Raw genomic sequence first — 12,386 nt, 5'->3', positions numbered from 1 at the left:
CCCCTCGCATCTCTGGTTTCATCGGGACAACCCAGAATCCAGGACCTGTTCCCTCTATGGACTGATTCAAATTTGTGGTGTACTTTCCACAACACCCAACTTTTATCACCTCTATTCCTCCGTCTTTTCCCTCTTCCTATCTTCTTTTCTCTAATCGTTGTTTTCTTTTTCTGCTCTTCACAATTCACTCCTCCCCCTTACAAACAGCGTCTGGCGGCTGCTGATAAATATAGCTCCTCTGTCCTGCAGGATGATGTGGATTTTGTTCCGTCTTCTTCAATTCCTTGAAAGATGTGATGGAAACTTGACTTCTAAGTTTGTAGGGGAACCCAATTTAAGAAACGGGAGGACTAACCATTTAAATCTGTATCATACAAATTGTGTATTCTTCAGATATGAGAAAGAACAAATCTAACGTGTGAAGTAACCAATAGGCCTTATTGAATACACATTAGACCAGATATTGATTAACATGAACATTGTAGTTTCCTTCAACAAGTCAGATATCAATCAAATATAAACAGAGAGAGAATAATAGGAGGACAAATACGTGAGACGGACACCAAAGAGGAAAGATGAGCTGTTTGTCTCTGTGCACCTTTAAGTTTGAACTCAAATGTATGGATTTCCTGGAGGGATCCTTGTTACAGTCATTTTATGGAACTGAGCCCTGGAGTTGCACACACACTCATGTCCACTGTGAGGTATTTATAGTGCAGGGAGGAAAGGAAACTTTACGCAAATATCCTCTTTCCTTCAGTGTCAACAATCCACCTCTCCGTTTCCATCCCTTCTTCATCTCTTCCTCTGCAGGTTCTCCCCTTTTCCTGAGATAAACCTGCCAGCTCCTGCTTCAATTAGTCCCCGCGCTACGATTATAGCCTGTGAGATGGACAACACCAGACATAGTCACTGGCAGACATGCTGACATGTGCTGCTGGGAGCTCAGTCTGGACGTCTGCAGGGAGAAGGAAGGTCAAGGTCTTTCCTCTGACCTTGACTTGTCCTGTTCCTGCTACTTAACCCCAACACCTGTTCACCGGAGCACTGAACACAATTTTTCCTAAGTGAGACGAGGAAATCTGCTGAGTCATCTTCACTGAATGTTTAATCAACAGTGTAACCAGGCAGCAGAATACAAAGACAGCCAGAAAGCACATTTCCCCCTGTTCCTATAGCAACTGCATTTCATCTCAAGTGGTTAAAAACATAGTCACTGTAAGTTTAAATCATGATCCTGATTCTGCTATGTTGCAACTTTTAGGTTGAGGGATTTGATGTCGACCCGCCGAGCAGGGAGTGACTCTGAGTCATCAGTGAAGAGGTTAAAAAGCCAGACTGGGCTAAAGTGCTGATTGAAATGTCCTGGAAACATTGTAAGTATGAGTAGAGGTGACTCTGCAAATAGAAAATGAAGGACGGTACAATGGTTTGTTTCCTGGAATGACAAAAGAAAGTCCCATTTGTAGGGATTCCTAAAGAGAGTTAGTTTTATATAGCACGTTTGTGGGTGGGCCTCTTAATATAGACTTGTATATATATTCAATTTAATGGTTAAATCAAAGTGTTGCCTCTCCTGAAAGGGTTTTCTTATTCTCATTCTCTATTTCTCCTTTTCTTAATATTTGTATTTCTTTTTCTTGGAGTTTCTGCGTGTACAACATGGAACTGCATTTTAACATGTTATCCCGTCTTGTATCTAAAAAGATTAAGCGAGCCCTTTGAACTTATGAAAAATCTCCGAAGCACAAAAATCGAATTACATATAGAGTAAAAAATACAGCAAAAAAAGAGAGATTTAACTGAATAGAGGGTTATTTCAATCGTTGAGATTGCATGTCGTACATTTTGACCTCACACTGACAACTTGGCTACTTTACAAGTTGCAGAATAACTCGACTGTGTTTTCTCTGACCCTGAGTGAATGAGAGTGGAAAAGTAAAAGGTACATATGTGCTCATGTCTGTTGTTGTTAGTATTTAACATAAATTGTGCATCACCTTCGCCCCATGTTTTCCACGTACCTCTGTAATTCTCCCTCTTTCCTCACAATGCCTCTATTTCCCATTCAGCTTGACTTTTAACAAAGTTCCTCCACCGAAGCATTACTCACCCAACCTAAACAACAGCCCCCCCACATCTGTCCCACCCTCCCTCCCTCCCTCACTCACTCACCCTCCTTCTTCCTCTCTCCCAGTTTATAAGCACCCACAACAGTTGGCTCAGTGTGAAGAGCTTTACATACAGTGAAGGAGGGTCAGAGAGGACTTCCGAATTTATTAACAGATTATTTTTGTGATATTCTTGCCAACGCTTCCTCATGCACGTGTTCAGAATCTGTCACGTGCTGTGTTTGCTCGTGGCTTCGTCCTTATGTGTGAACGAGGTTGAGTATGAAGGGAACTATGCAAACGAGTATGACAATGAGATCTCTCAGGACCAGCAGGAGGGTGAGTTTCCTTTATTTCTGCTGTAGTTCTGTTTCCTGCTTGTTTGAACACATGCCTCATTGTGAAAATCAGCATCTCTGGTTTCCCTGCCTGATTTAATCAAGCTGTAAGATTCATTCAAAGTGCTTTATTAGATTTGGATTGTAACATTGGTGTCCCGCAAGGCTTCATTCTTGATCTACTTCCATTTTCCGTATAACAAAGATACAGACTCTGTAATGTGCAATTTATTTGTGCAGATGAAACATCTTTAGATCCCAGAAGGGGTTTACTTATTAAAAAAGATCTCTGCTCTCATATCACACCAAACTACTTAAATTATAGAACCAATTTGAGGAACGTTAACGCAAAATAAACCAAGCTATTGGGAAAAATTACTTTAATAGTGTGTTTTTCGTAAATTGAATAAATTAGATAAAGCTTTAAAATCACAAACCCCTTTTCTAATTAAAAATAGAAGATTAAAATACTATCCTCAAGTATATTGAATGCCATATGTGATATATGTTTTCTTTGGTGTGAGACCACTGTATTGTGTATGTTTCTGTCTTATTACATATGTCTACTGTATGTTTATTCCAAAAATACTTCATAAATACAGCTTGTGATTGACATTGTAATTGATGTATCAATCAACCAGCAATGAAATTATTTCCTGTTGTTACTTTTTATGTGTATAGGCAATGGTAGAAAGCACGTGTATGGCGACTACGCTGTTTTGTGTATTGAACCTTTTCCATCACTTTAGAGAATCTTCTTCATCTTGACTCATGCTGTCGTCAATCCATAGAACGCTGGTCGGCTAAATCATTTATAGTCACTGGGCTACCATTTAACTGCTCAGGTCAATTTATGGAGTAAATATTTTTACTCTATGAAGAAGTAATGAGCAAATTAATAAATAAATAGCATACTATTCCAAGATTTATGTACTTTGCTTAAATTTTCCAATACCAAAACTACTTTGCTGCTACTTTGAGTTCCATGGTCTTTGCTTTGGAGATATTTGTTCTTTTATGACCTTATTGTAGCCTTGATTATGAAATCCATTTGTACCATAACCTTTTATATCCCAATGCTGTATTCTTTGAAAATAGATTTCTCATTTCCACTCAAATTTCACCCTATTGTTCCAGTTGCTTTCTTCCACTTAATTTAAGTACAACAACCAGTAACTGCTCTGATCATATTGGTTTATAATTGGTTAATATAAATGTTAACAACCTTGTAGTTGTCTATTCAACTTTATAAGTTATGCGTCCTTGTGGTTGTTGTCTACAGCCGAGTCTCAGCCTGCACCATGCCAGCCTGAAGGGTTCTCTCGCTGGGACAAGCTCTTCATCACTCTGGAGGACTCACACATGAGGCAGCTCATGTTGCTGGCGTCTCTGGACCAGTGCCGTGGAGGAATGGTCTCTCTCGGAGCACAGGTGGAGAAGATGGCCAGGGGGACTTGCCAGCAGTGCGTACCCAGCGTGGAGTCGGCGTGCCGGGCCCAAGCGGAGCAGGCGAGTCTCGGGCTGCGGCGCGGTTTGATGGAGCTCAGGCAGGAGGAGGCAGAGAGGGAGAGGAGGTTGAACGCCACCATTCAGACGCTCCTGCACAGCAGACATGAGGAGAAGGTCACGTCTGCTGGCAGAGGTCACAGAGCGGCGACAGACACCAGGACCAGACACCAACCGACACCAAGACCCGGAGGTTTGGGGGCAGTTCTCATCCCATCAGGCCTGAAGGAGCAGGAAGTAACTCCCCCGCTGGACATGGCCACGATGGAACGGACCCTGGTCGCCATAGCAACAGAGCTGCAGCGAGTTCACCTGCAGCTGATCAAATTGATAGAGCAGGCGGGGGGGCGAGGGAAGACAGAGGAGACACATGAATCCAGGAGAGGGGAAAGATAATCAAGACAAATTGACTGGGAACACTGCAGTAATATTGATTTGCACATTCTCACTTTTCTGTACTGTTTTTTTTTAATGGCCTTTTTTTAAACAATAAAAATGAAATGTATTGTAAAAGATGTGGGTTCGTTACAATGAATTAAAAACGGATTGAACCACCTGATCAGACGCATGGAAAGGTTTCCTCCCTCCTCCCACACACTCATCAATGGCCTATTCTTACACACGTGCTTGTCCAGACTTCAGTTTGTGCTTTGCAGAGTTTACACCATCGCCTCAGTGTTTGTGTGGTTGTGGTGAATGTCTGCAAATAACTTCGACCACAAGTGAGTGTGTCTGAGGATTAGCACAGTGTTTCATTCTGGGCAGGTCTCACCCCCAACTCATTAGCTGCTTTAAGAGTCTGTATTTCAGAAACCACGTCTCACAGTGCTCTGGGTGTTTATGATTCATGAAACCCTGCCAGAACTGCCGCCCTTCTCTCCTGTAGCTGTGCACACGCACACAAACACATGCACACACACACACGCACACAAGCACACGTACACTGTAATAAACCACATAGAGTGGCTCGCCTTGACCAGAGTTATAGTTTCTATAAAACGTTGAGCTGGAAAGGAATGAAAAGACAGAGAGAACATGTAAGAGAGAAAACTGAATGAAATCTGTGTAAGAATAAGAAGAAAACATGCTTTACTTGAAATAGAGTAAATATTCTCCATTACAAGTATTATTAGAAAAAGTCACTAAAAGGTTTAAAGTAAAAATGCAGAAGAAAAAAAACTGTCAATGACATCATATGTTATACTTAATACTGGTCTCATACTGGGCTAAAAAGGGAGCTAATATCAAATGATTCACAGGTTTTTAGTTTACATAAATCATGACTCTATAAACTGGAACTAGTCTTTTTTTAATATAAAATCTGTAGTGTGGGTCTATTACAGCTGTTAAATAGATGTTGTAGTGTAAACTTTAAAAGTATAAATAATTTAAAATAATAACCTAAACCTACGAACAAGCTTCTTATATATCTGTATGTATGCCTGTATATGTTGATGTATGTGTGTGTGTGGGTGTGTGTGTGTGTCATACATACTATTAAAACATGCCCAGAATCCAATTTCACGATAAAAAATAACTTAAAGATAAACTTTTGCAGGTGACCTCTCTGTGTCAGCTGCACATGTACATCTGCACTGCAGTAAACTTACATTTCACCATTTTAAAACATGTGTGAGTTTAATTGATTTTAATTGATTTTCTCCAGCGGATGACTCACATCTATGGTATTAATGTGTTCTTGGTCCCATGCCAGTCAATACGTGCACCTTTGATTTTTAAAACTGCAGCTGGATGAAGATCTGAAGAGTTTTTTTTTATCCTCATCATAATATCACCATAGTACCCTCTGTGGAATGTCCAACTCGGGGGCATTTGTTTTCATTAGAAGCATTTGTCTCCATCTGCCTAGCGTGCGAGTGAGGATTCTAATGAATGGGCGCTTTGTCGGGTGTTGCTCGTTTGTTGTGATGGAGAGACAAAGCAACAAAGGGTGAAAGCAGGAGGCAAATGATGAGGAGAATAGAGGAGGATAGAACCAGAAAGAAGAGTGTCAGAGCTGGTGTGTTGGACAGGTAGTTATTACGCATAATGACAGTTCAGACCGTGGGTTTTTATCAGCCAGCTGCCCGGACACAGCACCACCCTCCCTTTCTGCTTCCCTTCCGTTCCGACCTTTCTCTTTCATCCCTGTTTCGTCATCGGCCATCACTCTCCTTCCCTCCCTGCTTCTTATCTGTATGCCAATGCCATCATCTGCTCGCTCTCTATCTGCCAACCAGCAGCCAAGCAGATAGCATCAACCCTCGGCCAAACCTCAGCTGGCTGCTAGACGTGACCCGACATCACAATCCTGTGAAATGTAGCCATGCACAAACAGACACACACACACACACACACACACACACACACACACAAACACAAACACACACACACACACACAGTCAGGATGACATCTTGACTACAAGTGGCTTCAGGAATGCATTGTGTTCATCAGAGAGATTTTAATGTCACATCACATCGTCACTAGAACAGACCACACAATATTGGCACTTTCCCTAAAAGCAAAAGAGGACGATACAAAATAGATAAAGCTCCGATCATGACTTTAGCAGTCTCTTATGTACACTGGAAACGATCTGATGAAGGAGGGAGTGAGCAGAGGAGAACGTGGACGTGTGAAGAGAAGAGAGAAGGTGTTTATTTGATGGGTGAGTCCAGAATCTCTTCGTATTCCTCCCGCTGGCGCCGCCCGCCGCCTCGGGAGGGGAGCAGCTTCAACACCACCAGCCAAACAACGCTGAGTATGATCATCACGCTCCCAACGACCTCAGGCGCAGTGGGAACCAACGGCAGCACGGCCAGATGCAGCAGCATGGCCACGGGTACCTCCAGGCTCTGAGAGGCGGACACCAGAGCCGGGTGGAGGCGTGTGAGCGCGTGCGTCATCCCCAGGAAGGCTCCCACTGAACAGGCTACCAGGCCCAGGACCAGGCCCCAAGCTGGGGCACTCACGGGCCAGGACCAACCCTCCTGGAGAACAAACAAGGAGGCTGGGGCGAGCAGGCAGCCGGTCCAGCTTACTGTGAACAAGGCTGTGCCCACTCCCACCCTGTCCTTCAGGGAACGGTACCCGACCAGCGCCAGCGCCATCCACAGTCCTGCGAGCGCAGAGAGAGACCAGCCGAAAGCACCTCTCCAGAACACGACCGGGTCGGTCGGTGAATCGGAGTTGCTCTCATCTACTGTGGGAAGTAACACAAGGCCCAAACCACACAGCCCTGCAGCTATGGTGATCCCATCAGGCAATCCCAGCCTCTCCTCCAGGAGCAGGAAGGCCAGGGTCGCCGACAGCGCCGTGGTGGCCAGGCGCCAGGTCGTCGTGGCATTTCCGGAAGAGACAAAGGTTAACGATGAGTAGGCGCAGCAGAGGGACAGCGAGTAGGCCATGCCGTAACAGAACAGCCGTAGGCGGTAGCCCTCTGGTCCGAAGGGGTTCTCCCCCCTGTGCAGTGGTACAGCCACAGAGAGGAGCTGGAAGATGGATCGAACTAAGAGCAGAAACAGGGGGCCGAGGCTGAAGCGTTCGGAGGCCAGGCGGGTCAGAACGATCAAACAGCCGTGAGCCAGTGCGGCGCAGAGCAGCCCCACCCAGGTGAGGCGAGACGCAGACACAGATGCTTCCCCAAAACTGGCCAGCTGTTCCCCTACCCCTCTCCCAGACCCCTTTGCTGCTTTGGCTGCCACCTCACTCCCATCTGCGCCCGCGGCAGCCTGAGGTTTGTGGGCCGTATCCTTGTCTTTGGAGCCAAACAGAGTCAGGGGCCACCTCTTGCTCTCTGTCAGCTGTTTCCTGTCTGACGTCTCCTCCAGGAAAGAGCCAAAGTCCTCAAAAGACGGGGCATCGTCGTACCCTTCGTCCCCGGGTTGAGGGAAGTGTGTGTGCACCCCGGGCTGAGGGGAGTATGGGGCGTGCGTGGCGTATTTGGCTGTGACAGTGTGAGGGTGGATCTTCACTCTCTTCTTAGAGCTGCCCAGGAGGTGAGAGGACTCCATTTTGAAACGTCAGAGAAGACAGATACCTGCGAGGAAAAGAAAGAAAGACTTTTTTAAGAGCGACATACAAGATATATTTGACTCATGCTCCCTCCGGCAGCGTGTCTCTCTGGAATGCTGCTTGGTATCTCGTTCATCTTTAATATCCAAGATAGAATAGCGTGAGCGTGAAATCAACACAAGCTCTGAGGAATCAAAACTGGTCTTTTCGGCTTAAAGTCCAATCAGGTCCACGTCAGAAGAAACATACGAAACCATTATTATAAATGAGCAATGCTATTATCCACCCTTTCTGTCTTCTGGGATGCCAGAACCTTGGCGGGCGGCGCTAAAGAGACCGTTGTCAATGACAGTTACATAACCAGTGGCTTCCTGCCTAATTTGTCTTTTATCGCTCCCCGTCTCGTCACGTCCCCTCCCCCTTTCCCGCTCAATACACTCAACCAGGGAAAATAGAAAAATCAAAGATCTCTATGCACATGGGTCTGTCAAATTTAGAACAGGTACATCTCCCTCCTCCTTTCCCTCTCCAGCTCTCCAACTTTTCTCTTCAGGGTCGAGCCCCACGGATGAATAACTCATAACTGACGTAGTTTGAGCTCTGCAGCAGAACAATATGGCCGTGCAGGTGCTATAAGGACTTGTGCTGCATTAGAGGTTGTAAAACACTCAGCAGTTCACTGGTCACTGTGCAACTGGAGGATACTTTCACGTGTCATGGAGTTCATTCACTTCAAAGCACATGCAGCACAGCGCTCAGTTATTTCCCTGGTGTTTCTAGGTATTACTCAACAGTCATTCACTTTTCCATCATTAATCAAATATACATTTGGAACAAATTTGCAAAAGACTATACTTTATTATCTATTATCAGAAGAAAATATATATTATTGTATGAATGAAAAATGTCCCCAAGTCTAGTTTCTTGAGGTTCTTGACTTGATTTATACATCACTCATGCAGCTATTCGTTCAATTCGAGTTAGCTCATTTAAAAATGTGATGTTTAGATAAATTATAAAGATCTAACAATAAATAAATACTCCAAATAAAGTAGAAAACCGAGGCTTAAGATAAATCTATACCTACATTCTGCCCCAGCCATGCTAACACACATTGTAAATTGTGACAGCATCACATTAAAAAAATTAATGCTCCTTGGAAAATGCTAATTAATTTCCAATTCATACAAGATTTTCACATAATATTAATCTTAAGATGTAACAAGCGCAGAAAAAACAGTTGAACATGGCTGAAATCATGTATTATTTCATGGTTAACTCATCATGTCACCTGCTCGACAATTATCCCACGTGTATGGAAAATTTGACATCATTTCAGTTTTGTAACTGAGCAGTTTAAATGTCTGTGTGAACGATCCGACTGCGGCAGAATTAGCGGTGGACTGTGTCGCCTCTGCTCTCTCCAGAGATGTGAAGTATTCCCACTTTTAAAGCCTGAGTCGCACCGCTGCAATTACAGCAGCGAGGAGGGTCATGGTGCGAGAGCTCTTTGCCGTGAGCTTCTCTCTGGTAAATGGCAGGTGCTCATAAATAATTTATTATCAAATGGGCTGTAAATACCTGGATTTAAAGATTTAGACTTTGAGGACATTATCTGTGGATGATTGAAATGCATGAGATGTGAATCTGGATGGAATAAAATGATAAACTGCAGCTTAATGGTTTCACAACTTCACTTCCCTCTCTCAAGGGAGCAGGGGACAACAGCCAGAGGCACAGGAAAACATTCAAGAGGATCTATTCTTCTTCCTCTATCCAAAGACGAAATCTCAAAATCTTAAAACACAAAAAAGGGATCAGGATGTTCATGTCTGGCTCTTCTCCGTCTGTAAATTTTACTGTTGTGGCTGTCGCCCGCCTCTGCAATGCTGCTGCTGCCACTGCTGCTCCCCTCAAAAGCTTGTTTCCACACCCTGTGAGCCGCTAACCCCCCCCCCCCCCCCCTTATTCCCAATGTGAGGATGAGATGCAAGAGATAAAGCTCAGAGGAGTGAGGATTCTCTCACTATCAATTAAACAGTGGACAACGTTCTCCCTGGGGTGTCCACATGCATCTTCTACTACACTTTATTTACATCATTAAGGCGTGCATGACCATAATGTGTTTTATATTGACTATAAATATTAACGGAGCCGATCATTATACAACTGTCAATGATTGATCAGAGCAAAGATGCTGCTGTGTTTTTATAGACGTGAAACCTGGGTGTTTATATTGCCAATGTGATATTGCACGATATTATGTAAATTGTTATGTTTGTGTGTGTGTATCTGTGTGTGTGTATGATGTTATTCTCAAGGTTATCTAGGTTCCTCTGTGACGCAAGAGGGTTGCAAACACACACACATGCTGAATGTGATGCATTTAGATTTGATCAAATAGTCATTTTAGATCATGGAACATCATATTGTATCATAACGTATCGTATTGAATCATATCCTATTAAGTCATGCTGTATCGAATATAACACATCGTATCAGGTTGTATCGTAAACTATTGTATCGTATCGTGAACTATCCTATTGTATCGTATCGTATCGTAACGTATCGTAACCTACTGTATCGTACCTTATCGTATGTTATCGAAGACGTTACATTAGCATCCATCATGTGTGCATGTATTATGTTATAACCCGTGACCCATGCCCGAGTCTTGAATGGAGGAAGGCGCGCACTCGCTCACCCTGTAGCCTTGCGTCAGGCATCTGAATCAGGACAGTTCCCCCAGTCAGTGCTGCGCGTAATGTCGCGTTTTTATAAGTAATCCAATCAATAAACCACCAGCCGCGTTATTTATTGTACATGTTACACAGACACAGACACAGACACAGACACACACACAAACACACACACGCACACACACACACAAACACACACGCACACACACACAGAGTCTCCTCTCACCTGCTTTACGCGCAGACCAGCCGATCCCACCGGGTTGAACCTCGCTCTCTCCGTCAGCCTCAGTCATTTACCGAGCATCTCTCCAGCGCTCCATCGCCTCCTCTCGTCCATTTGTTCTCCTGCTCTCTCTTTCACCCTCTCCTCCTCCTCCTCGTCCTCGTCCTCCTGCTGCTGCAGTCGGGAGTGTCCCTCCTCAAGGGCACCGGTCAGACCCGACACCTGCGGTCACCTCAGCCTCTCTCAGCCTCTCTCTGCTGCTGCTGCTGCTGCTGCTGGAGGAGGAAGATGTGTTTTCACCGCCTCCTGTCACACTGAGCTCTGACACAGATGCTGAGCTGAGAGGGAGAGAGAGAGGGTGTGTGCGTGTGTGTGCGTCTCTGTGCGTGTGTGTGTGTGTGTGTGTGTGTGCGTGTGTGTGTGTGTGTGTGTGTGTGTGTGTGTGCCTAAGGGACAACTATAATAATAGGGTATGAGCATGCGTGGCAACCCCTGAACGCCAGCACTTATCACTCACTGCATGTTAACTTCCTCTTATAGACCTGCAGGAATAACAGTCAACACTCAAAAATCTGCACACATACAAATTCCTACATGTCTATAGGACATAAATACGTATTACTGTTTGTTGCGTGTGCAAAATCGACGTCATCATTTTCTCTTAAGTGTGTCAAGAGGTGAGTTATTGCACATTCTGCAGTCCCACAGTGACGCACACAGATTTCCTTCATGGCTTTTCACCAATGCACTGTTTAAATAGATACTGCACTCTGAACTGTGTATTTGAAATTAAACGATATGACTGTTCTGTCATGGAAATACACTAATGCTGGTTTTAATGTTACGTTTAAACTCTCATAATGCCACCTATAGTGTTTCAAGCTGTACGGGCAAATTTTTACATCAACCTTTTGGGATGTCTCTACATCATGACATTTATATATATTGTATATATCTTTGAAAAGGTTAACACTTACTAATTAAAGGTGGGGGGGGGGCCACCAGCGACCGCTCATGAGGTGGAATCTGGAAAGCTGCGTTCATTTTCCAATCTGTGTCTAAATTAAATCCCTAAACCACAACTCCATGTAGAGACGTCCCCCATCTTCTCCTGCCCCTCAGCTGTCCACACACCGTTCGACAGGCGTTTTAAGAATTGTGCTTTGATTATATTCTATAATTAATCATGTGGTGTTGTACTCTTGGAGGAACCCAGATCTAGTTGGTGCAGGGACCATTCTGAAGTTTTGGGTTTGCATCCCAATCAGTTTGTTGTACTGTTGGGGCGATATTGATCAAAAGATCAGGGTGTTATGCAATGGTTAATGAACTGCATTTTTTTTCCTATATTATATATAATTCATGCAGCCATCAGGGGCAATCTAAGGTTCAGTGGTTGTCCGAACAACCAAGCAAGGATCCTGTAGGCCTTCAAGTTCAGGTAGAGCCGTGGTTGACGAGGACATGAGAATATCGATAAGTACTAGAGGCTGA

At 44.2% G+C, this 12,386-nt stretch overlaps 2 protein-coding genes across 2 annotated transcripts; one reads left to right on the top strand and one right to left on the bottom strand.

The window, feature by feature from the left end:
• The first annotated feature begins 2,290 nt into the window (after window positions 1-2,290).
• LOC133962288 (pentraxin-related protein PTX3-like) lies at window positions 2,291-4,467 on the top strand. The gene is made up of 2 exons (XM_062397831.1): window positions 2,291-2,450; window positions 3,732-4,467. The coding sequence occupies exons 1-2, from the start codon at window positions 2,321-2,323 to the stop codon at window positions 4,349-4,351; spliced, it is 750 nt and encodes a 249-aa protein (XP_062253815.1). The 5' UTR covers window positions 2,291-2,320; the 3' UTR covers window positions 4,352-4,467.
• Window positions 4,468-6,393: 1,926 nt separating this feature from the next.
• slc35g2a (solute carrier family 35 member G2a) lies at window positions 6,394-11,152 on the bottom strand. Its single transcript, XM_062397627.1, has 2 exons — window positions 10,896-11,152; window positions 6,394-7,995 (listed from the first exon to the last, which is right to left on the bottom strand). The coding sequence occupies exon 2, from the start codon at window positions 7,967-7,969 to the stop codon at window positions 6,614-6,616; it is 1,356 nt and encodes a 451-aa protein (XP_062253611.1). The 5' UTR covers window positions 7,970-7,995; window positions 10,896-11,152; the 3' UTR covers window positions 6,394-6,613.
• Between the last annotated feature and the right edge of the window lie 1,234 nt (window positions 11,153-12,386).

Source organism: Platichthys flesus, chromosome 10 (assembly GCF_949316205.1).
Source record: "Platichthys flesus chromosome 10, fPlaFle2.1, whole genome shotgun sequence".
NCBI classification, from domain to species: domain Eukaryota; kingdom Metazoa; phylum Chordata; class Actinopteri; order Pleuronectiformes; family Pleuronectidae; genus Platichthys; species Platichthys flesus.
The sequence above is the reverse complement of the archived record's forward strand: the minus strand, read 5'-3'. Positions and strand labels throughout refer to the sequence as shown.